This window comes from Xyrauchen texanus, chromosome 11, assembly GCF_025860055.1.
Source record: "Xyrauchen texanus isolate HMW12.3.18 chromosome 11, RBS_HiC_50CHRs, whole genome shotgun sequence".
Classification (NCBI taxonomy): domain Eukaryota; kingdom Metazoa; phylum Chordata; class Actinopteri; order Cypriniformes; family Catostomidae; genus Xyrauchen; species Xyrauchen texanus.
Window position 1 is genome coordinate 24,733,995 of NC_068286.1, and position 25,914 is coordinate 24,759,908.

A 25,914-nucleotide genomic window follows, 5' to 3' on the forward strand; every position below is an offset into this window, starting at 1 on the left:
TACAGATTTAATTGTGTGTATTTGCAAATCGTGAGATATTTGTGTATATGTTTATTTACAGATCTCCGCAGTACACATTGGACAAAATTCCACAAATGTGTAAAAAGGAACTTACAAATGTAACATGACCCACAAATTCACAAGAAGTAATCTGCAAATGTGTAAAAACAGTTTTGTGTTGTACACATCACCCTGTATTTTTGTGGATATGATTTTACCTATCACAAATGTAAATATACACATTTGCAGATAGTGAAATATTTGCGCATCATTGTACACATTTGTAGATTGTCTTCTGTGGGTTACAAATATTAAAGTCCAATTAATTCTTCCATAGTTGATGTCCTGTGTCGAAAATCCAGTGACGCTAGTAGTGACGATTATCTCTGACCAATCAGTGGTCTGCAGAGTTTTGTCGTCACATCTTGCTTGGAACCTCGACTGAGGTGGTACTAAAAAAAAGTACCAGGTACTATCCACGTTGGAAAACCCCCCAAAAGCGAACAGAGTCGTACAGTGCAGAGGAAAAGCCCCATTAGGCTACTCGAAGCTTCCCGATATCTGCACAGCTTTTTTTTTAAAAAAATACACCGTCTTGCATTTTATCGTGCCGTTCAAGCTATGATAAGGACTGACTGCGTTGCTGAAGAACTCCGGAATAATATTTAGTTGGCCCACGAGTGCACACGTTTGTTGGTTGTGTAGTGTGTGTGTGTTTGTTTGGTTGAACAGCACTTCAAAATCCCTGTAAAAACAGTTAGTTGGACCATGTTGAAATCCAAAACGTTTGTGAAGAAGACCCGTGCTGGTGGAGTATTGAAAATAGTGCGTGAACATTACCTCCGAGATGACATTTGGTGTGGAAGTGAAGTTTGTATGGAGTGCAAAGATGAAGCGCCAGTGCTCCAAGAGGACGCCTGTATAGAGAGTAGCTTGTGTTCATATCCTCACTACTTAATCCCAGACACCAACGTGGTTTTACATCAGGTATGCCAACATGTACATTTCTTTATATTACAGTCTTCTTTTAAAACACAAGTTGAAAATGTAGGTTAATCTTTGTGTCTATGTTGGTTTCATAATTTTTTAAAAACCTTTATTGCATATTCTACACACCTCGAATACACGCGGTTGTACACTACTTATTTGTTTTAATGAAATTTGCTTAAGGTTACTTTCCATTTGACCAGAACAAAATGTGCTTTTTCATAAAATGGCAAAATGACATGAGGGTCTATTTGGGTGTACTTGTCACATGACAACAAAAGGGCTACATGTATGTTGGCTGCACTTCTTGACTTTGATTTGGTGAACAAAATGTGTTGAATGATTAATAGTAATAAAACAAATAAAACAAATCGCTACTTTTTCCAAATTAATTCTAGAAAAGATTATTCCACATTACTTTTTTTTTTCTTTTAATGAGACATTTACCTGTATTGTGTGTGTGTGTGTGTGTGTGTGTGTGTGTGTGTGTGTGTACACTCACCTAAAGGATTATTAGGAACACCATACTAATACTGTGTTTGACCCCCTTTCGCCTTCAGAACTGCCTTAATTCTACGTGGCATTGATTCAACAAGGTGCTGAAAGCATTCTTTAGAAATGTTGGCCCATATTGATAGGATAGCATCTCGCAGTTGATGGAGATTTGTGGGATGCACATCCAGGGCACGAAGCTCCCGTTCCACCACATCCCAAAGATGCTCTATTGGGTTGAGATCTGGTGACTGTGGGGGCCATTTTAGTACAGTGAACTCATTGTCATGTTCAAGAAACCAATTTGAAATGATTTGAGCTTTGTGACATGGTGCATTATCCTCACTCACCTAAAGGATTATTAGGAACACCTGTTCAATTTCTCATTAATGCAATTATCTAATCACATGGCAGTTGCTTCAATGCATTTATGGGTGTGGTCCTGGTCAAGACAATCTCCTGAACTCCAAACTGAATGTCAGAATGGGAAAGAAAGGTGATTTAAGCAATTTTGAGCGTGGCATGGTTGTTGGTGCCAGACGGGCCGGTCTGAGTATTTCACAATCTGCTCAGTTACTGGGATTTTCACGCACAACCATTTCTAGGGTTTACAAAGAATGGTGTGAAAAGGGAAAAACATCCAGTATGCGGCAGTCCTGTGGGCGAAAATGCCTTGTTGATGCTAGAGGTCAGAGGAGAATGGGCCGACTGATTCAAGCTGATAGAAGAGCAACTTTGCCTGAAATAACCACTCGTTACAACCGAGGTATGCGGCAAAGCATTTGTGAAGCCACAACACGCACAACCTTGAGGTGGATGGGCTACAACAGGGGTTCTCAACTGGTGGGTCGCGACCCAAAAGTGGGTCGCAGACCTGTTTTGGGGGGGTCTCGGTAAGCTGGTAAAAAAAAAACAAAAAAAAATTAATGTGCGTCTCATGTTTGATTGGTCTTTTATTTTGAAAAAAGGTTTATTTTGACAGGCATTCGTCAGAGACGTGCGGTAGTTTACTATGTTAGCCATGGTAACCATCGCCATGGTAACCATCCTGTCTTTACGTTGTTTTGACATTCAGATTCGAGATGGCGAAGCGCAAATATGACCCAGACTATTTAAAAAATGGATTTTCGTACATTGAGGATAAAAAGGGACAGAAACCCCAGTGTGTGCTTTGTAGTGAAGTGCTTGCCAATGAGAGCATGAAACCGTCCAAACTGAAGCGCCATTTAGAAACCAAACATCCCGCATCGAAAGACAAGCCGGTGGAGTTTTTTCAAAGACGTCTCCAGGAGCTGAGGGCATCACAAAAGTGTCTGACAGCGTCTTGCTCCAAACAAGTATCTTGTTTTGTGGCCTTATTTATTTTGAGTGATTTTGACATTGATTTTATTCACTTTTGTACATGCAGTTGTCATGGTTCTCCTTAGTTTCTTATTAATTTGCTCTGAATAGAGTAAAAATATCTTGTTATGTGGCCTTATTTATTTAATTAACTTTTGTACATGCGGTTGTCAGGGTCCAGTTACTTATTAATATGCTCTGAAATGCACGTTGCACGGGATAATATATGCATGTATGTAGGGTTATGTTTTTAAAAAGATGATATATGAGTGTTTTCAACAGTTATTTTTGAAAAATAAATTTTGTTGGTTGAATTCTAAAAAAGTGGGTCGTGACTTAATGACCAGGGGAAAATGTGGGTCCCAGGGTGGGACCAGTTGAGAACCCCTGGGCTACAACAGCAGAAGACCCCACCGGGTACCACTCATCTCCACTACAATTAGGAAAAAGAGGCTACAATTTGCAAGAGCTCACCAAAATTGGACAGTTGAAGACTGGAAAAATGTTGCCTGGTCTGATGAGTCTCGATTTCTGTTGAGACATTCAGATGGTAGAGTCAGAATTTGGCGTAAACAGAATGAGAACATGGATCCATCATGCCTTGTTACCACTGTGCAGGCTGGTGGTGGTGGTGTAATGGTGTGGGGGATGTTTTCTTGGCACACTTTAGGCCCCTTAGTGCCAATTGGGCATCGTTTAAATGCCACGGCCTACCTGAGTATTGTTTCTGACCATGTCCATCCCTTTATGGCCACCATGTACCCATCCTCTGATGGCTACTTCCAGCAGGATAATGCATCATGTCACAAAGCTCGAATCATTTCAAATTGGTTTCTTGAACATGACAATGAGTTCACTGTACTAAAATGGCCCCCACATTCACCAGATCTCAACCCAATAGAGCATCTTTGGGATGTGGTGGAACGGGAGCTTCGTGCCCTGGATGTGCATCCCGCAAATCTCCATCAACTGCAAGATGCTATCCTATCAATATGGGCCAACATTTCTAAAGAATGCTTTCAGCACCTTGTTGAATCAATGCCATGTAGAATTAAGGCAGTTCTGAAGGCGAAAGGGGGCCAAACACAGTATTAGTGTGGTGTTCCTAATAATCCTTTAGGTGAGTGTATATATGTATGTGTATATGTGTGTGTATATATATATATATATATATATATATATATATATATATATATATATATATATATATATATATATATATATATATATATATATATATATTATAAATTAGTATGTAGGACAGGAGTAATGGTGTCTACCTCATACAGTTCTAGCTGTGCTGGTGGTTATTTAGCTAGAAATTTAGCTTGGGAATAGTTATCTGAGCACAGCTAGAACCATGTGAGGAAGCACATGGTTCTAGCTATGTGCAAATAGCGAAGCTGTTAGTTTAACTACATTTATCATTACTGAGGAGGCAGCTTCGCTAGTTTTTAAACCAAGTAGTTTTTCAGTAGCGAAGCTATATTTGTGATAAGGTAGCACATAGCTTTGACAAAAAGCAACACCACATCTCACAGGAGTTTACAATGGCCAGTTTTGAATCATAACTAAAGATGTCTGAATCAAATTAATCGCTCATCTGAGTCAATTCTTTACAATGAATTGGCCACTGGTTATAGGAAATCATTCTAAATCGGTTCACAATTCAATCTGAATGACTTAGAAAGCATTTGTGCATGCTGCTTAATCATTTGGTGTATCATCTCATTTGCCAACACACACAATATTTTAAAACCTGTAAAATAAAGATAATCTTCAATCAATGGAAACCAAAGCTGAAGGTGCATCCTATCATTTGCCTATGATAAAGAAGGTCTTCATTAAGTTCAACGTGTGTGCAGCTTGCAAACGACTTCAGCAGATAAAGAAATGGAATGAACAAAAGAGTATTAAAACACTTCATATCCTACCCGAAAACCTAGAAAAGTACCATGGCATTACACCTTGATTGAGAAGGAACCTGCAGAAACCCTGTCGGATGGGCCTTTATATATTTGAAGGTCCTGGAGCACACTGGACAGTTTTTTGATCACAGTTGGACCATGCTTCTTGCCCACTGAAGGAAGATTTGCCTCTTCTCCATGTTCATGACTGAGTGGGAAATTCTAAAGTGCTACCTCAAATTGGACAGCTCGCCAGGGCACATTGCAGTTTACCTTTTTTTTTTATATATATATACCGCTTAGACTCTGCATGTGGAGGCACATGCTACCCTCCGCGATCCACACACAACTTACCACGTGCCCCATTGAGAGCGAGAACCACTAATCACGACCACAAGGAAGTTACCCCATGTGACTCTACCCTCCATAGCAACCGGGCCAATTTGGTTGCTTAGAAGACCTGGCTGGAGTCACTCAGCCCACCCTGGATTCATAGCCGAATTTCAAATATTACAACTAAACACAGACAGTAAACATAAGTTCTTGAAAAGGAAAGATATTAACGATGGTTAGCCTATGTGAGATAGTGGTGTGCCGTGAATGTTTTTAGAAAGTTGGGAAACACTGGTCTATAACTGCACTGACTGATTGTCTATAACTTGTTTTTGTTTTTTGGAGTCTTAACTTTTTGCAAAATAAAATAACGTTATGTGTATGACATGAGATGCCTTTAGATTCTGAGCACATCTCTACATTACTCATGAGTGAGAGCCCTCTGTTTTATTTCTGTCCTGTCACTGCATGTCTGAAAGTAGATATGTGACCTTGCAAAATAATTAAGTAATTAAAAAACACTCCCAGAAAGAACATGTGACTGATTTATGCAAAACACCATGGTAAGTTCAAACACGCTTGCGGAGTGGACCACAGTTCATTACCAGTCCAGCAGTTCAGGTTCCCCAGCAGTTCTCAAAACATGAACCAGTGGCATTTAGGCATACATATCTGATTGTGGGTTCTGCAATTTAAGAATATTTTTGCAAATAATGGCATTGATACTGCTGTACAACTGATATCCATAATGGCACCCAAATTGTATGTAGTGCAGTATCTGTCCATCTATCTATTTTGATTTTAAAATGACCTGCAATAGCAACAACTCCATAAGTATTAGATAAGCTTACAAACCAGTCTTTTAAAAAAATGTATGATGGCTAATGATGCCCTTTTTTCTTTTTTGACCAATAAGAAATGTTCTCTGTACTGTTTTCACCAAAATAGTTCCACTTTGCAAGGAAAGTAAGAAATGTGAACCCTGAACTAGTTCCAGTAATTAGGAAAAGTTCCAGCAGTGGAAAAAAACACCTGTTGTGCTCCTGAGAGGAATTTTATCACCAGGTCATTGCGCAGAGACAGCTGTTGCAACACACTCACTTTTAATGAAAGTAATTTGTTAAATGGAAAGCAACTGACATGGTTCTCAATTCTGACAGATCGACATACTTGAGGACCCTCTGATCAGGAATGTGATCATCCTTCAGACCGTTTTACAAGAGGTCAGACACAGGAGTGCACCGGTTCACAAAAGAATCAAGGATGCCATTCATGAAAAAGACAAGCACTTCTACACCTTCACCAATGAACATCACAGGTAAACGCATCCACAGAGGCTGTATTCGTCCTAATGGTAACTCACCTCAACAGTCTTAATTCCTCATGACTTGCCTTTATTTGATTTTACGTTGGAGATCTTCACAGACAGTGCATTGATGTTAAGACCATGTATGTGGCTGTATTTTAAGGGAGACTTTTGTTGAACGAGTGCAAGGGGAGAGTGCCAACGATCGCAATGATCGTGCCATTCGTGTTGCTGTGAAATGGTATACAGATCACCTTGCTAAAGTGACCAATGGTGACACAATGAAAGTGGTTCTGCTGACCAATGACTGGGCCAACAAAGAAAAGGCAGAGCAGCATGGTCTATTGGTGTACAGATGTAAGAGACAATTATTTTTATTTTTTTCATTGCTCTTTTTACCATTGTGGGGATTGACATTGCGGTCTGTTTTAGAGGTCTGCAACCCAACAGCACCTGAGAAATTGCTGGGTTTTAGATGGCTTCAGACTTTTTTCCAAGTATGACTTTGGGTTTGTGTTTCACTTTCAGGCCTGTGCAGACTACTACTCTGTTTGAGTTTTAAGCATTATATGGATATTGGTATAATTTCTGATTCAACAAAGATTGTAATTTGTATTGTTTTTATTTTCACAAAGGTGAGGAGTATGTAAAGAGCTTGATTGGCAACCCTGAGCTTGTGGACAGACTTGCATTGACATCTGATGATCAGGTCTGTTCCCTGTGATGATCAAGAAGCCTTTTTCTATGTATATTTGTGAGTTAAATATTAGGGATGTACCGAAATGAAAATTCTGGGCCGAAACCGAAAATCCAGGATGCACTTGGCCGAAAACCGAAACCGAAATTTTTACCTATTTAAAAAAAAAAAAGAAATGTTGTGTATAATTGTATTAATTATATACTTTTTCATTAATTTCATGAATTTAATTAATCTGAATTGAAAAACTTCAAACCAATAAAATAAATCACACTTTTATTGAAAGTAGCACACCAAAATTGGACAAAAAATATATTAAAACTATATTAAATATTATTCTTCTTTCAGTTCTGTAAAAATCTAATTTTACAGATTTTATTAACAATTATCCAAATAATGTAAAGTTTTAGAAAACTATTATATGCAAAACAAGAGTCAAGAAATGAACTTAGCTAACATCTTTCAAAAAGTTTAAATATGCAACAGTAATTTTAATTAAAACAACAGGCAGAACACAGAATGGCAGAGGGCCTCTATTCCACTGATCTATATACAGTGAGGAAAATAAGTATTTGAACACCCTGCTATTTTGCAAGTTCTCCCACTTAGAAATCATGGAGGGGTCTGAAATTGTCATCGTAGGTGCATGTCCACTGTGAGAGACATAATCTAAAAAAACAAATCCAGAAATCACAATGTATGATTTTTTAACTATTTATTTGTATGATACAGCTGCAAATAAGTATTTGAACACCTGAGAAAATCAATGTTAATATTTGGTACAGTAGCCTTTGTTTGCAATTACAGAGGTCAAACGTTTCCTGTAGTTTTTCACCAGGTTTGCACACACTGCAGGAGGGATTTTGGCCCACTCCTCCACACAGATCTTCTCTAGATCAGTCAGGTTTCTGGGCTGTCAGCTGAGAAACACGGAGTTTGAGCTCCTTCCAAAGATTCTCTATTGGGTTTAGGTCTGGAGACTGGCTAGGCCACGCTAGAACCTTGATATGCTTCTTACAGAGCCACTCCTTGGTTATCCTGGCTGTGTGCTTCGGTCATTGTCATGTTGGAAGACCCAGCCTCGACCCATCTTCAATGCTCTAACTGAGGGAAGGAGGTTGTTCCCCAAAATCTCGCCATACATGGCCCCGGTCATCCTCTCCTTAATACAGTGCAGTCAGCCCTGTACCATGTGCAGAAAAACACCCCCAAAGCATGATGCTACCACCCCCATGCTTCACAGTAGGGATGGTGTTCTTGGGATGGTACTCATCATTCTTCTTCCTCCAAACACGGTTAGTGGAATTATGACCAAAAAGTTCTATTTTGGTCTCATCTGACCACATGACTTTCTCCCATGACTCCTCTGGATCATCCAAATGGTCATTGGCAAACTTAAGACGGGCCTTGACATGTGCTGGTTTAAGCAGGGGAACCTTCCGTGCCATGCATGATTTCAAACCATGGCGTCTTAGTGTATTACCAACAGTAACCTTGGAAACGGTGGTCCCAGCTCTTTTCAGGTCATTGACCAGCTCCTCCCGTGTAGTTCTGGGCTGATTTCTCACCTTTCTTAGGATCATTGAGACCCCACGAGGTGAGATCTTGCATGGAGCCCCAGTCCGAGGGAGATTGACAGTCATGTTTAGCTTCTTCCATTTTCTAATGATTGCTCCAACAGTGGACCTTTTTTCACCAAGCTGCTTGGCAATTTCCCGTAGCCCTTTCCAGCCTTGTGGAGGTGTACAATTTTGTCTCTAGTGTCTTTGGACAGCTCTTTGGTCTTGGCCATTTTAGTAGTTGGATTCTTACTGATTGTATGGGGTGGACAGGTGTCTTTATGCAGCTAACGACCTCAAACAGGTGCATCTAATTTAGGATAATAAATGGAGTGGAGGTGGACATTTTAAAGGCAGACTAACAGGTCTTTGAGGGTCAGAATTCTAGCTGATAGACAGGTGTTCAAATACTTATTTGCAGCTGTATCATACAAATAAATAGTTAAAAAATCATACATTGTGATTTCTGGATTTTTTTTTAGATTATGTCTCTCACAGTGGACATGCACCTCACGATGACAATTTCAGACCCCTCCATGATTTCTAAGTGGGAGAACTTGCAAAATAGCAGGGTGTTCAAATACTTATTTTCCTCACTGTATATCTATATATATATATATATATATATATATATATATATATATATATATATATATATATATAGATCAGTGCTCTATTCTGTTTATGTAAACGTATGTACACTTTAAGTGAAAATGATTGTGCAAAACAACAGTGCAAAACAGCAGTTATTGAACTAAATCCATCCTCAACTGTAAACGACAGATGTATCCTCAAGTGAAGAACAAGTGTAATGTAATTGCTATTCACATCATATTGGACCACTTTCTATTTAAGTACAAGTGACAGGTTTCTCTTCAAGAACAAAAGTTGCTAAACGTTCTGACAGTCTCTCCTGTCAGAAAGCTCATCAAGAACATGAGATGCTGCACTGAACAGTTTCTCACTCTCTGTGCTGGTGCTTGGGCAGATAAATACCTGTGCGCAATCCGCGCAAGCAATGGAAAGCCGTCTTTGTTTATGCGACCGTAGTCAAGGGGATTGTCGCTTCTGGCGTAGTTCAGCTATATGTCTCAAGTTGTGTTGTAGCTGCGCTAGTTGTGACATTTTCCTGTAGAATCTATTGCTGTATTCTGTATATATATATCTTGAAAGTTCTGCTGAATAAACACTGCAGATTGCAAATTTGATGTCCTTATTAGAAACTTTGAAGAATTTCCACACCGCTGACATGATCGGCCTTTGTTTGGTAGCGCTGTGATAAGGGCTAGATCGATCCAGATTGAAATCTGAGCACTGAGGGGCGGGGCGAGGAGGTATATATTTTCAGCCTTTTTTCTCTTTCGGCCAAAAATGTTCGCCGGCCGAAATTTCGGTGCATCCCTATTAAATATTAGTACATATAAGGGATGCTCCCATCAGGATTTTTACAGCCGATACCGATCACTGATGACCTTGTCACCTGATCGGCCAATACCGATCCCAATCATTTACCTTTTATCAGGATCTCTGTCAAAACGGGCTATATGTAATCGTTCTGCACACTGTCACTATTAGTTGAATTTTCCTCTTCCCTGTAATTTCACTTCGCCTAGTTTTTGCTGACAAATAGTTACATTTTGTTTTAAAGGCTTATTATAAAAACTTTTTTAAATAAGAATTTAAAACAATTAAAAGTCTTACAACACTATGCCAGTATTCCCCACACACCATAATGCCATGACAGTGCTTTTGCAGCATGAACTAGCGGCCAAATTACCAGTCACTGATTGAGTCATAGAACGTGAATATCAGCCTATATCAATACATATAATGTATTGGTATCGGCCATCCTATTACTTCTAATGATTTCTCTTTTATGATTTTCTAGAATGAAATCACTGGTGGTAAGTTGATGTTTCCAGAGCACCTTCCCTTATCCAGGATCCAGACTGGAATAAAGAATGGACTATTTCTTCAGGGCACATTTCATGCCAACAGAGATAATTATCTGGAGGGCACAGTCTTCATGCATAGAGAGGGGGAAGAGGTCACTGAGGTAGCAGTCTGTCATAAAAAAAAAAAAAAAGCATTTTAATCATGCTATGATGTTACTTTTTATGGTAACACTTTACAGCAGGGGTGTCAAAGTCGGTTCCTGGAGGGCCACAGTCCAGCAGAGTTTAGTTCAAACCCTAATTAAACACGTCTGAATCTGCTAATCAAGGTCTTCAGGAGTGCTTGAAGATTGCAAGGAGGCATTGTGGAGCAGGGCTGGAACTAAACTCTGCAGGGCTGCGGTCCTCCAGGAACTGAGTTTGACACCCCTGCTTTTCAGTAAGGTTGTATCTGTTAACATTAGTAAATGCATTAGGTATCATGAACTAAAATTTTTAATATTAATTGTTTTTATTGCATTTATTAATCTTGGTTAATGTTAATTAATACAAATACAATTGTCCATTGTTAGTTAATGTTAGTTTATAATGCTAATATAAATTATAAGCTAATGTTGACGAACACAACTTTAACAACTTAATTTAAAAAATGTATTAATGTATGTTGAATTTAGCATTAACCAAGATTAAATTCTTTCTTTCTTGGTAATTGTTTGTTCATGTTAATATAGTTAACTAATGTTGATGAATGCAACCTTATTGCAAAGTGTTACCATTTTTATATATTTTTTACTAGTTGGCATAGAGCTTCTTTTTTAAATGAAGATTTGGTTGTCATTATACCAAAAAGGCTCTCTATATGTATGCAATGTAATGAAGTACTCTATACCTCTAAAAAACTTAGATTTGCTAACTTGCAGTGTTATGTTATGGTAGGTTTTACTTCAAGGCTTTCAGAACTTAAACCGGGCTGTGCATCAGGACATAGTGGCTGTTGAACTCTTTCCAACAGAACGCTGGGTCGCTCCCTCATCTGTTGTGCTGCAAGACGAAGGTCCACATGATGAAGATGTTGAGGAAGATGAGATCAAGGAAAATGTATGATAAATGCCATAATATCAGCAGTTAGTTGTTAATAGAATAACTGTTATATGAAAGTTAGTTCTGTTCTCTAATATGATTGTACAATTGATGTTCCAAGAGTGCAGTGGGATGCTTTTTGACTGTGTTTGTGGCATTCCTAACAGGATTGTTGGAGTAATGTCTCCAGTGGACTAAGACTAATCCCATAATATTATCTTGTTTCTGAAATTTTAACAACCACCTTGTATTACACTTTTACTCTAGAAATGTAATGTGCTCATAGTATTTTTTCACTTTCATGATTCCTCAATATGTATAGTGACTTTCTTTTCTCTGATAAAGGTGGAGAGTGTGTCACAGTCTAGTGTTTTGAAGCCCACTGGACGAGTGGTGGGCATTATAAAAAGGAACTGGAGGCCTTTCTGTGGTATGCTCTCTCAGTCACAGATCAAAGAGGTAACATGGCTCATTGCTATAGCGTGACCGTACTCCAAAGACTGTAAAATAGTAATATTACTAATGAAGATTCTGTTTTAAATCTGATTTATCTTTAGAAATTTGTCCAATGCAGCAGACTAACTCTTTTGATCTTTTTTGCCAGGCAACAAGGCATCTTTTCACCCCAGCAGACCGGCGAATCCCACGGATCCGTATCGAGACCAGGCAGGCTGCCACTCTGGTTGGACAAAGGATCATGGTTGCTATTGATGGCTGGCCCAAAAATTCCAGATACCCAAATGTAAGTGTCAATGACTTATTGTCTTCACTTTATAAAAAATTCTGACATTGACATTTGACTTGGTTTTTGTTTGTGATTGTGATTTTCTGATAGATTGTTTTATTCAAAATGTGTATGTCTGCAGTGGTTTCATGCAGGCTTACATTTAAGATAAGCAATATTGCACAGAAATGTACATTGAGACCCACTTTTAACTTGGCAGACTAACCTTATTATTAATCTTCATTCAGACTTGTCTTTTTAAGCTTGTGACAGCCTGGGTGTTTATTCCCCTGGCCATCTAAAAATCTTGAAATATTACTTTTCTGCATGTCTCTCAGGGTCACTTTGTGAAAAATTTGGGTACTGCTGGGGATAAAGAGACCGAAACAGAGGTACTTCTCCTAGAACATGATGTTCCTCACCAGCCCTTCTCCCAGGCTGTCCTCTGCTTCCTACCCAAGATGCCCTGGACCATTACTGAGGAGGTAGGGACAGTCATGCATATGAAAGGCTATGTTGTGTTGGAATGTTTCATGTATATTTCTATGAAATAACTGTTTAAATAAATTATTGTTGGAATATATACACACCGATCAGCCACAACATTAAAACCACCTGCCTAATATTATGTAGGTCCCCCTCGTGCCACCAAAACTGTGCCAACCCACATTTCAGAATAGCATTCTGAGATTCTATTCTTCTCACCACAACTGTACTGCGTGGTTATCTGAGTTACCATAGACTTTGTCAGTTCGGACCAGTCTGACCATTCTCTATTGACCTCTCTCATCAACAAGGTGTTTCCATCCACAGAACTGCTGCTCACTGGATGTTTTTTTTTTGGAACAATTCTGAGTTGTGTGTGTGTGTGTGTGTGTGTGTGTGTGTGTGTGTGTGAGAGTGTGAGTGTGAGTGAAAATCCCAGGAGATCTGCAGTTACAGAAATACTCAAACCAGCCCATCTGGCACCAACAATCATCCATGCGACTATCTAATCAGCCAATATGTGGCAGCAGTGTAATATATAAAATAATTCAGATATGGGTCAGGAGCTTCAGTTAATGTTCACATCAGAATGGGAAAAATGTGATCTGTGATTTGGACCGTGGCATGATTGTTGGTTCCAGATGTGCTAGTTTGAGTATTCCTGTAACTGCTGATCTCCTGGAATTTTCACACACAACAGTCTCTACAAGCCTTTGTGATGAGAGCAGACAAAAGAAAATGGCCAGACTGGTTCGAACTGACAAAGTCTACGGTAACTCAGATAACCGCTCTGTACAATAGTATAGCATCTCAGAATGCTATTCTGAAATGCAGGTTGGCAATGTTTTGGCGGCAAGAGGGGGGCCTTCACAATATTAGGCAGATGGTTTTAATGTTGTGGCTGATCAGTGTACATCCTAGCTTAAAGAATGTCTCCATTGTAGTCAAATGGATAGGGTGTTAATGCTGGTGTGTGTTTTCCTGCAGGACCTCAAGGTCCGAGCAGATCTGAGACACCTCTGTGTGTGTAGTGTGGATCCTCCTGGCTGTACAGACATTGATGATGCTCTTCACTGTTGGCAACTAGAGAATGGAAACTTGGAGGTACAGTTGCTTGTGTTAAATATGGCAAGGGGTAAAGAAACACAGATGGACAGAGCATTTATACATTCTTTTTAAATGCTATGCTTTGGTTTTAGGTTGGTGTTCACATAGCAGATGTCAGCCATTTTATTCGGCCAGGAAATGCATTAGACCAGGAGGCAGCCAACAGAGGCACCACGGTCTACCTTTGCGGAAAGGTGCATATACTGCATTGGACTATGGGTTCTGATTTGCAAAATAATTGTATTTGTTTTAAATGTAACCTTTGCTCTTGCGGTGTTATGTGAATATCACCTTTTTGTCATTTTCTTCCTAAGAGAATTGACATGGTCCCTGAACTTCTGAGTTCCAACCTTTGCTCTCTGCGGTCCAATGTTGAGAGGTAAACCTGGCATTGTATTTACTCTATAGAGTAAAAGCTTCAAAACCTTCACTGTCTAATGAGCACATCATCTTTCAGGTTAGCATTCTCCTGTATTTGGGAGATGAACCACAATGCTGAAATAATTAACACACGCTTCACAAAGAGCATCATCAACTCCAAGGTATGCAGCCAACTTGTAAAAATGTGTTTAAAGGAATGTTCCAAGTTCAGTACAAGTTGAGCTCAATCAACAGCATTTGTGGCAAAATGTTGATTACCAAAAAAAATTGTTTTGACATGTCCCTCTGTAAGAAATGATTACAGTGAGGCACTTCCAATGGAAGTTAATGGGGACAATGAATGTGATTGTAGCAAATGTTTTATGGGTTTAAATTCAGAAATGTGTAGCTTAATATGTTATAAAAGCACTTACATTAATTCTACTCTTAAAACACATGTATTATTTGAGCTGTAAGTTGTTTAAATGGTCATTGATTATTGTTTTAGGGTTTGTTGACATCATGGAAATGAAGTTGTAAAATGTATTTACTTATTTACTAACTTCCTAACCTTTATTCAGAAAAGGTTAACCAATTTTTATCACATGAAAATCATATTGTTAATGTCTTGTGGCTATATTTTTGAAAAAGTTTATATTTTAACATTAAAAGATTGGTCCCCATTCACTTTCATTGTAAGTGCCTCACTGGAACCCAGATTTTTGCTTTTTGTAAATAAAAGGAAAGGAAAGTTACGTTTTGTGGTAATCAACATTATGCCACAAATGCTGTCGACTGAGCTAAGCTTGTATTGAACCCGGAATATTCCTTTTAATACAGTGGTCCAACTTTGTAGAGTCAGCACTAATGTTATTATTGTGTCACTTTAGGCCTCCCTTACATATGCAGAAGCTCAGATGAGGATTGATGACACTACCATGAATGATGACATCACAAAGAGTCTGCGGGGCCTTAACAAACTGGCCAAGATTTTAAAGTTCCGGAGGACCGAAAAAGGGTATTCACTTTTTACAGTTTGTTAACTAGATCTGAAACTTTTGAAACACATCTGTGATAAAGTAGTCATTAAGCCTTTATGTAGACACTGTTTGTAAATGTGGTTTATTTCAATATTTCTCAGAGCGCTGACCCTCTCCTCTCCTGAAGTGCGTTTTCATATAGACAGTGAAACTCATGACCCCATAGATCTGCAGACCAAAGAACTGATGTAAGTGTCATATAGCTGTTTCTGCAGACATCTGTCAAGTGATTAACATCATTCATTAAGCCTTTTTTCATGTTACTTTGAGATGTTATTGTGGGAATATAATCCTAGTAGTTTTTCTCTGCCTCTCTCCCTGAATTAGTTAATTGTTAAATCAATCACCCACCATGTTTCCACAGGGAGACTAATTCTATGGTGGAGGAGTTCATGTTGTTGGCGAATATCTCTGTAGCACAGAAGATCTATGAGGAGTTCTCAGAGTGTGCCCTACTGAGGAAACACCCTTCACCACCACCATCAAACTATGATATCCTCATTAAGGCTGCGCAGTCAAGGGTGGGTGCTCTGTAGTTTTTTTTTTTTTTTTTTACATAATCCAAACAAATACTACAACATGTTATATCTGGACAAAGGGGTTATTTCTAAGAGTTTAGTGTAATTATTTGCCTTACTGGAATAGTACATTTTAATATTTATTTTATCAATGTCCATGTTTGCTGCTTTCCAGACGCATTTCAGTCTGTTTTGTGACACAAAGTTTAATGCTTTTGGAACTATTTCTTTTGGTGGAGAAAAAAATATATCAAATATACAGCTAAATCATATTTGGTAAAACAACACCCTTGCTCATGTGATATTGCGTAATTTTATGAAAAGTTAGATAATAGATTAAAAGCAAAGAGGAATTCATTGTTGGTGCATTTTATAAACTAGGGGCTTTTTTTTTTTTTTTTTTTCTTTTTTTTTTTTTTTTTTACTTTCAGTGGTAATTTTGCCCTTCGTTATTTACTGACCCTGAAACCAGCTAATATTCTTCTCTTCCAGGACCTCGTCATCCACACAGATTCAGCCAAAGCTCTGGCTGACTCCCTGAACAATGCAACAGTTGAGAGCTTTCCATACTTCAACACTCTGATCAGGATCCTGGCCACCCGCTGCATGATGCAGGCCGTGTATTTCTGCTCTGGCATGGACAGCGATTTCCACCATTATGGCCTGGCCTCACCCATTTATACACACTTCACATCACCCATCAGAAGGTGAGGCACAGTAGTTCCTGTATACTCTTTACACACTATCAGTTTAGCATAAATAACCAACTGCCTTGACCCCATTTGACTAAATATTATGGTCAATTTATTTTATTTTTTTAATCCTTTTTGCAGATACTCTGATATCATAGTTCACCGACTGTTAGCAGTGGCTATTAATGCAGACAGTACATACCCAGATTTGATGGACAAGCACAAGCAGTCGGCCATGTGCAACAACCTCAACTACAGACACAAAATGGCCCAGTATGCGCAGAGAGCCTCAGTGGCTTTCCACACTCAGGTAGAGTGTCAATGCTTAAATCAACAATAAGGAAGGTTGTAAAACTAATTGGAATAATTGTGGCTGGTTCTTTAACAAGCTTTCTTTCATCTTTACCCTTCAGCTTTTTTTCAAGAATAAGGGAATCGTAAATGAAGAAGGCTACATTCTGTTTGTAAGAAAAAATGCCATCATCATCCTCATCCCCAAATTTGGATTGGAGGGTGCTGTGTTTTTTGAGAACAAAGACAAACCCAGTCCTCATCTCTGCTTTGACTCAGAGGTATTTGTAAATGAAACCTTGTTCGGTGTAACCCATAGCCAGGCTATATTAGCCGTACTTGCACTCTATGAATGTTCTGTGGTTGAACCTGCCCTAATTGTCCCCTCAGGGGCCCACACTCACAGTGGAGGAACACACCTTTCACATGTTTGATAAAGTCAAAATTACTGTCAGCCTTGACTCTTCCAACATCCAGCACCAGAGGATCAGAATGGCACTCATTGAACCAGTGGTACGGTGTTATTTTATTTGTTTAAAGCATTAAGATATTTAGCCACATAAAATTATTTCATTATGTCCCCTTCATTAATACAAATGTCATCAGAATATATTTGTTATGAATGAAAAATTAACAAAGTGGCAAAACATAAGACCTACAATGTTCCTAGCTTCCCTCTGAGAAGCAAAGGCATGAAAGCTACAACTCACTTTGTACATTTAGAATTTTTTTCCCCAAATATTATTTAAGAGTCCCATTCCCTTCTTTTGAGCTTTGCTTTAAAAAGTGTGCATATTTTTTGGGTGGACATTGTTTATTTTTAAACCACTAGGGAAATTTCACCATTTAATTATATAGGATTGAAATTGAAAAGACTCATTTTAATGCAGACAAATTATCAGTTATTTTAAGCGTTGTGTGCTGAAAAAAGAGTCATCAGTGTCCATAATTGTGTACATTGCAGAGAATATGCTTGTTACATTTAACATGGGTGGGGGAGCCAGAGTTCCCACACGTCCTGGAAAACCTGAAATTATGCTAGACAGTTTTTCTGTAATTTAAAATCATGGTAAATTAGAAAAATACCTAAATGTCCTGGAAAATAATTAATTGTCCTGGAAAATATTTAAAACTTTTTGTTGCTATCAAGGTTTTTGTTACATGTACAAAAACATGGTAATGATTGAGACTGGAGAAAGGAAACAAATACACAAATTTCTATTGTTTTTTTTCAATGCCCGGCAGCTGCGCATTGTGAAACAACGTCAACGGTTAACTATCATAAACAAATCTCAGTCACATACATTCTGTGCTCATTTCTGCTTTGCTAAGTGTTGATATAGTGCAAAATGCTATGAAATTTGTATAAACTTAATATAATGTTTTCTTTCCAACATTGCTGTTGTGTTAACCGAAAAACTTTTGTATTATAAACTTTAGACAAAGTTGACGATCAGACTATTGATTTTCTTTTATTAATTCACACCCTTGATAGTTATGTTGATTGAGCCTTAATACCTCGGGAAGTGGATTCATTTTTCAATTATTCAACAACTGGTGTCCGCATATACTGTGGTTACAAACACAGGTGGAATCTAGTCATAAAAATGGCATTAACTAAAAAGCAGAATGTTATGGAATATGGCATATTTGAAAGATAATTTTTGAACGCACAATCAATTAAAATTGCGATTTTATGTCCTGGTGTGATAATTAAAATGCAAAAGTCTGTGATTTTATTTTAATAAATGTCTAATCTGCAAGTGATGCACACTTCAAAATGAATGTGCGAAGCTGCTCGTATACTGAAAACACCTCATGATCGTGAGTGTTTGAATGAGAGCGCAGAACACACTGAAGTGCGCAGCTCCTACAGGCTATGTATTTAATTAAATCACATTTTACAGGATTAATAATCACACTAGGCCATGCAGCGAACTGCTTGTTATCTGATGGTGAGAAACTACCATCAAAAATAAACACAAATGCAAAATAAAAGCTCAATTTAAATGGATATATGTATTTTTGCTTAAATATTACACTTGTCGGGCACATAAAATGTCCTGGAAAATTGTGCCTTGAAAAGAGTGGGACCCTGAGTTCCTGATAAGCATCTACTCAAAGCAAGCAGTAGGTTTAGACAAATGGTCAGATAGAATATAAACTAAGTGAAAAGGGAGTCAGGGAAGTTAAAGAATTTGGACATTGGTGCAATCTGGCTACAGAAAGAAATAATAAACTGTTTATGTTTATAAATGCCATATGTAAAAACGTTCTTCAAATTTCATCAGGCTTAGCTCTAGATCAATGCACCAGTTGAAAAAAATAAACAAAGCCAAATGCCACTAGTTGTTGTGTGGATGTGAAGATGTTGTATATCTTTTGCCTTTTTCAGATCTCTGGGGTTAGTGTTCCTGTGCCTGAGTCGGAACCAGAGGCCAAAAAACCCAAACTGGACCGCTGAAATCTAAGCACCAAGGACTGTCTTACAACTATAAATTTATTATGAATTATAAAAGCAAAAATAATTCAAATGAAAGGGTTTTTAGTAGCTTTTTTTTTTTTTCATTGTTCACCCAATTCTTGTTTTAATTTTTTTCACTTTCTATATATTTTTAACAGGCTAATGCATTGTTTTACCTACAATCTGTGAAAATGGTGGAATTACAAATATGTTCTCGTTTCTTTTTGAGCCATAAGTTTCAGTCGTCCCTCTAATCCACAATCTGTGGTTCATTTTGTTCAGTGAAAACGGAGCACTGTTAATAAATGCAGGGTTGCCAGTCTATTTGAATTTCCATGATGTAAAACCGAGTTTCCCTGTTCAAACATTTACCTTTCCATTCTGAAATCATATAGTCACAGATTTTCAAATATGCATAACCATTACATTGTTTTTTGTAAAAAAAAAAAATAATTTTATTGATTGAACCCATTATATCAGAATCTCTGTAATTTTTAATACATATGGGAATGGTAGCCTAAACTTTTTTGATTTTTCCGCTCTTAGATCAGCACTAAGCATCATTTAAATGTTTTTTTTTTTCCTTCTTCAATTGTATGTTTTTTCAAACATTGAAGCTCTTTGTGTAGTACCCTAAGACAAAATCAAGCAAAACTATCAGCTTTTCAGAAACAAATTTTTGTCTTGGACTTAAATCTGTAGTACATGCATAATTTTTCTGCTTCCAGAAACTTGATCTGGAACGAGATATTTTGTACAAACACAAATCTTTCTTTTACAAGAACCGGTTTGATAGCAATATAAATTTGGCTTGTCAATAAGACAGTGCTGCTGGGTTACCATTTTGTAACAATGGTATTTCTTAACAGAAATGCAATAAAGATATGAAAATAAACTGTAATGATTACAATGAAACTACAGTGCATTCAGAAGGTATTCATACCCCTTTGTTTTTTTCACAATTTGTTTTTCTTCACAATGTACACTCCATACCCCATAATGACAAAGCAAAAATCAGAAGAAAAAACTGAAATATCACATTGACATAAATATTCAGACCTTTAACTCAGTGCTTCATTGAAGCACCTTTGGAAGGGATTACAGCCTCAAGTGATTTTGGGAATGATGCGACAAGCTTTGCACATCCGGATTTGGGGATTTGTTTTTTTGCCATTGATCTCTGCAGATCATCTCGAGCTCTGTCAGGTTGGATGGGGACTGTCAAAGACAGCCATTTTCAGGTCTCCAGAGATGTTCGATTGAGTTCAAGTCCGGCCTCTGATTGGGCCACTCAAGGACATTCTCAGAGTTGTCCCTAAGCCACTCTTGCATTGTCTTGGTTGTCTGCTTAGAGTTATTGTCCTGTTGGAAGGTGAACCTTCAGCCCAGTCTGAGGTCCTGAGTGCTCTGGACTAGGTTTTCATTAAGGATATCTCTGTATTTTGCTGCTTTCAGCAATAACACCCCCACAGCATGATGCTACCACCACCATGCTCCACTGTTGGAATGGTATTGTGCAGGTGAGGAGCAGTTCCTGGTTTACTCCGGACAGACACATGGAATTGAAAAAAACAATTCAATCTTCATTTCATCAGACCAGAGAATCTTGTTTGTCACAGTCTGAGAGTCCTTTAGGTGCTTTTGTTTTATATGCTAATTTCAAGCAGGCTTTCATGTGTCTTGCACTGAGGAGAGGAATCTGTCTGGGCACTCTGCCATAAAGCCCAGATCAGTGGAGTGTTGCAGTGATGGTTGTCCTTCTGCAGGTTTCTCACATCTCCACACATGATTTCTGGAGCTCAACCAGAGTGACCATCAGGTTCTAGGTCACCTCTCTTACCAAGGCCCTTCTCCCCGATTGCTCACTTTGGCTAGGCGGCCAGCTCTAGGAAGGGTCCTTGTCGTTACAAAATTCTATTTAAGAATTATGGAGGCCACTGTGCCCTTGGAAACCTTCAATGCAGCCAAAAAAATGTGTAGCCTTCCCCAGATCTGTGTCTTGACACAATCCTGTTACTGAGCTCTGCAGGCATTTCTTTTGACCTCATGGCTTGGTTTTTGCTCTATGCATTTTCGGCTGTGAGACCTTATATAGACAAGTGTGTGCCTTTGCAAATCATGTCCAATCAATATCATTTTCCATAGGTGGACTCCAATCAAAGTGTAGAATCATCTCATAGATGATCCAGAGAAATGGGATGCACCTGAGCAAAATTTCAAGTGTCATGGCAAAGTGTTTGAATACATGTGTCGGTGTGATATTTTAGTTTTTTCTTGTAATAAATTTGCAAAGTTGTCAAAAATCTGAGTGTAGATAGATGTGGAAAAATATAATTTGAAGCATTTTAGCATAAGGCTGCAACAACAATATGTGAACAAATTAAGGGGTCTGAATTTGTTATGAATGCATTGAACTTAACGTTTAATTTGGCATTGCACTCATTTAGTTGTGACTGTTGTGTCAGCTACCTAAATGTGTTAAAGAAAAACATGTATTCAAATCCTTTTTTTTTTTTTTTTTTTTTTGCTGTTCTGTGAAAATGGACAGTTTGGTTTTACTGATTATCCAAATATAAAAAGAAAAAAAATCTGGCCAAAGTTCAGATTCCAAAAAGAACTAGTAAAAATACATATTGACTAGTCTAGATACTCTCAAAATAAAAAGCTATTAAAACTTAAAGGAATGTTCCGGGTTCAAAACAAGTTAAGCTCAATCGACAGCATTTGTGGCATAATGTTAAACCACAAAAATTTATTTCAACTCGTTCCTCTTTAAAAAAGGAAAAATCAAGGTTACTGTGAGGCACTTACAATGGAAGTAAATGTGGCCAATAAAGGTGTTATTGATTTTGGAGGGCTTAAAAGCAGAATTCTCATGCTTATAATTTCATAAAAGCACTTGCATTAATTATTGTGTTAAATGAATGTATTATTTGATTAATACTTGAGTAAAGTTGTTTAAATGGTAATTTTTAGTCATTTTAGGGTTTGTTGTCATTACATCTTCATGGTAATGATGTTGTAAAATCGGCTATAAGTTTACACAGAAAAGCTTAAGTGATTTTATCACACTCCAATCATGTTTACTTGCATATTGTTTGTCTTGTTGCTTGCTTTTCTTTTGAAAAACTGAGAATTTAAATGTTCAGAAATTGTCCCCCATTTACTTGCATTGTAAGTGCCTGAACGTAACTAAGATTTATGCTTTTTTTAAAGAAAAGGAGGGACGAGTCATAATAAATGTTTGTGCTAATCAAAATGATGTCATAAATGCTGTTGATTGAGCTTAACTTGTATTGAACCCGGAACATTCCTTTAAGGTTTTATGAAGTTTTTATTTGAATTTTATATTCAATGTACTTTGTCTTTTGTGTTTATAATTAGTGGTGCTTGCAAAGCATAACTATTGTAATCTCACATACTTATTATTTTTTTTATTTTTATTATTATTTTTATATCTCCGTACAAAATTTCGGCACCTAACTCGTCCCGCACCGTTTGGCGTAGACCCACGAATGAGGTGTCAAATCGAACGGCCTATTGAGGACACGTGTGCTATGACTTTTATAAGCGATCGGGGTACGGTATTTGCCCCAGGGGCAAAAAAGCGCCGAAAAATCCCATAGACTTAACATTGCGATAAACTTTGACGCGTCACAGCTCCGAGCGAGGATTTCGCAGAAACGTGTGATTCGCCACATTTGAAGAGGCTGGCAGGCTCTGTAAGAGCATACCTCAATATGGGGTAAATGTTGCACCCCTGGGGGGCAGGAGCCGCCCAAAGTTGCCCCCATTGACTTACAATGGTGTAGGACGGCCCATGAAATGACATGGCATAGGGATTTTGTATTGAACATAGCTCTGGATCACAGTGTCATAGAGACAAGGGGGCAGGCTCATTTTACTCAGACGACCAATCAGTCTCTCAGGATCATTTTGAATCTATCAAGCCATGCCCTAGCAACAATTTAGAGCACCTTAGCAACAACTCCCATAGACTTCTAATGAAAGAGATCAAAGGGATATCTACGGATAGAAGTGTCATAGAAACACAAGGGTGGTCTCGTCTGACTTTGGACAGCAAACAGCCAATCATGAATCACCTCAACACTTCCTAGCCCCTCCCTAACAACCATTGTCGAGCACCTTACCAACCAAAATCCATACAGGGATATCTTCCATTCTGAATGTCACAGAGGCATGGGAGTTGGTTTATATCATTCATACTGACAAGCAGCCTTTGGAGATTCATGATTGGCAGCTGCCAAGCCACTCCCTAGCAACTAAACAGAGTACCCTAGCAACCGAGTAACAAATCACATATTTCTGCACCAGAAAATCGTACAGACTTCCGGGTTGATTTATTTCAAACAGGATGGCAAGGACACTTCATTAGTATCACTATGGTAACTGCCTAGCAACCAGATGGGGTTACCCTAGCAACCGAGCAACAAATCACATATCTCTGCACCTGAAAACACCACAGACTTCCGGGTTGACTTATTTCACTCAGGATGGAAAGGAGCCATGTATTGTATTACCTTGGTAACTGCATAGCAACCACACAGGCTTACCCTAGCGACCGAGTAACAAATCGCATATTTCTGCACCAGAGAATCATACAGACTTCTGGGTTGATTTATTTACGACTATGATTTTTGCTCTTTTCAAGTTACAACACGCTGTTTGACGAGTTTCGCCACGGCAAGCACCACTCACATTTTCTTCAGGAAATGTACCCATCTAGTTACTGTTTATAAGTATGTAGCCAATGGGTTAAAAATAATCGCCACAGGACACAATAATATATTTTGGGGGTTTATTCTGATGGCTGTTTATATAAAAAATTAAAAAAAACAGTGGTCAATGGGGCCATATTACTGGATATAAAAAAATGAAATACAGTTCAACAAAATATATTACAGGCTAATGTCAAAAGAAAATACAAACAGGGCATTAGCCTACCCACATGCCTCAACACATACTTAATACATGCTTCTATCATTTACAGCAATTTATACATTTAAAGACTTGCTCAAACCTCATTACACAAAAATACAAATGTTCACTTAATTGACACTCTGGACTATAAATCATTAAATAAGATATTATCAATTCTACAGTCCTTACAGGTGTAAAATGTGGTCAAAATCAACACATATGATCCATATGTATTCTTCAAAAAAAACAACACATAATTACAAAATACATAATTTTAACATTTTACACTTCTGAACATATATAACACAATTTATAAGAATTTTGTGTTAAATGTGATATTTACCAAAATAATGAGCAACCGATTAACAAAACCAGGAGCTTGCAAAATGGATGTTCTCATGCTTCTAACATGAGGGAACGCTGGAAAGTAGGTGTTGCAAAACTCTGGTTCTTAAAGGAGCCATGTCCAATTTTTGACGAGTTAAATTACATCTCTACTGGGCTAGTTTTGAACATAAAATGTTTATAATTATACAAATTCTGTAATGTTGAGTTTATTGAAAAAAAATGTGGAAGCATTATTTTGAGTATTGATAGGCATCCCATGCAGTTTAATCATAGCTTGTTATAGATAGACAGATAGATAGATTGTCCTCAAAGAGGAAATTTGTGCGCAGAAAAACATAAACACAAAAGCACCATACATATTAGCCGTCAAAACAATCACAAACAGAGGGACAAAAAAATAAAAAATGAGATCATCCAACAAATGCCAGAGCATACGATGGCATCATAATGGCTGATTACCTACAGTCAGGGCCATAAATATTGGGACATAGACACAATTCTAATATTTTTGGCTCTATACACCACCACAATGGATTTGAAATGAAACGAACAAGATGTGCTTTAACTGCAGACTTTCAGCTTTAATTTGAGGGTATTTACATCCAAATCAGGTTAACGGTGTAGGAATTACAACAGTTTGCATATGTGCCTCCCACTTTTTAAGGGACCAAAAGTAATGGGACAGATTAACAATCATAAATCAAACTTTCACTTTTTAATACTTGGTTGCAAATCCTTTGCAGTCAATTACAGCCTGAAGTCTGGAATGCATAGACATCACCAGACGCTGGGTTTCAACCCTGGTGATGCTCTGCCAGGCCTCTACTGCAACTGTCTTCAGTTCCTGCTTGTTCTTGGGGAATTTTCCCTTCAGTATTGTCTTCAGCAAGTGAAATGCATGCTCAATCGGATTCAGGTCAGGTGATTGACTTGGCCATTGCATAACATTCCACTTCTTTCCCTTAAAAAAACTCTTTGGTTGCTTTCGCAGTATGCTTCGGGTCATTGTCCATCTGTACTGTGAAGTGCCGTCCAATGAGTTCTGAAGCATTTGGCTGAATATGAGCAGATAATATTGCCCGAAACACTTCAGAATTAATTCATCCTGCTGCTTTTGTCAGCAGTCACATCATCAATAAATACAAGAAAACCAGTTCCATTGGCAGCCATACATGCCCACGCCATGACACTACCACCACCATGCTTCACTGATGAGGTGGTATGCTTGGGATCATGAGCAGTTCCTTTCCTTCTCCTTACTCTTCTCTTCCCATCACTCTGGTACAAGTTGATCTTTGTCTCATCTGTCCATAGGATGTTGTTCCAGAACTGTGAAGGCTTTTTCA

General features: G+C 38.1%; 1 protein-coding gene across 1 annotated transcript; it reads left to right on the forward strand.

Annotated features, from left to right (window-relative positions):
• Positions 1 to 441: 441 nt before the first annotated feature.
• On the forward strand, positions 442 to 20,622 carry dis3 (DIS3 exosome endoribonuclease and 3'-5' exoribonuclease). The gene is made up of 21 exons (XM_052136968.1): positions 442 to 987; positions 6,221 to 6,378; positions 6,530 to 6,723; positions 7,002 to 7,075; positions 10,511 to 10,678; positions 11,454 to 11,615; positions 11,943 to 12,056; positions 12,202 to 12,339; positions 12,660 to 12,806; positions 13,795 to 13,911; positions 14,007 to 14,108; positions 14,229 to 14,293; positions 14,372 to 14,456; positions 15,165 to 15,292; positions 15,416 to 15,502; positions 15,679 to 15,835; positions 16,325 to 16,539; positions 16,666 to 16,834; positions 16,938 to 17,096; positions 17,206 to 17,328; positions 19,211 to 20,622. Exons 1-21 carry the CDS (start codon positions 769 to 771, stop codon positions 19,277 to 19,279), a joined length of 2,850 nt encoding a protein of 949 aa, XP_051992928.1. The 5' UTR covers positions 442 to 768; the 3' UTR covers positions 19,280 to 20,622.
• The last annotated feature ends 5,292 nt before the right edge of the window (positions 20,623 to 25,914 follow it).

Coding starts and splice junctions, on each gene's coding strand:
- dis3 (XM_052136968.1), top strand. CDS start 769: ATGTTGAAATCCAAAACGTTTGTGAAGAAGACCCGTGCTGGTGGAGTA. Junction 12,057..12,201: donor CTCAGTCACAGATCAAAGAG/GTAACATGGCTC, acceptor CTTTTTTGCCAG/GCAACAAGGCATCTTTTCAC. Junction 16,835..16,937: donor CAGTGGCTTTCCACACTCAG/GTAGAGTGTCAA, acceptor TTTACCCTTCAG/CTTTTTTTCAAGAATAAGGG.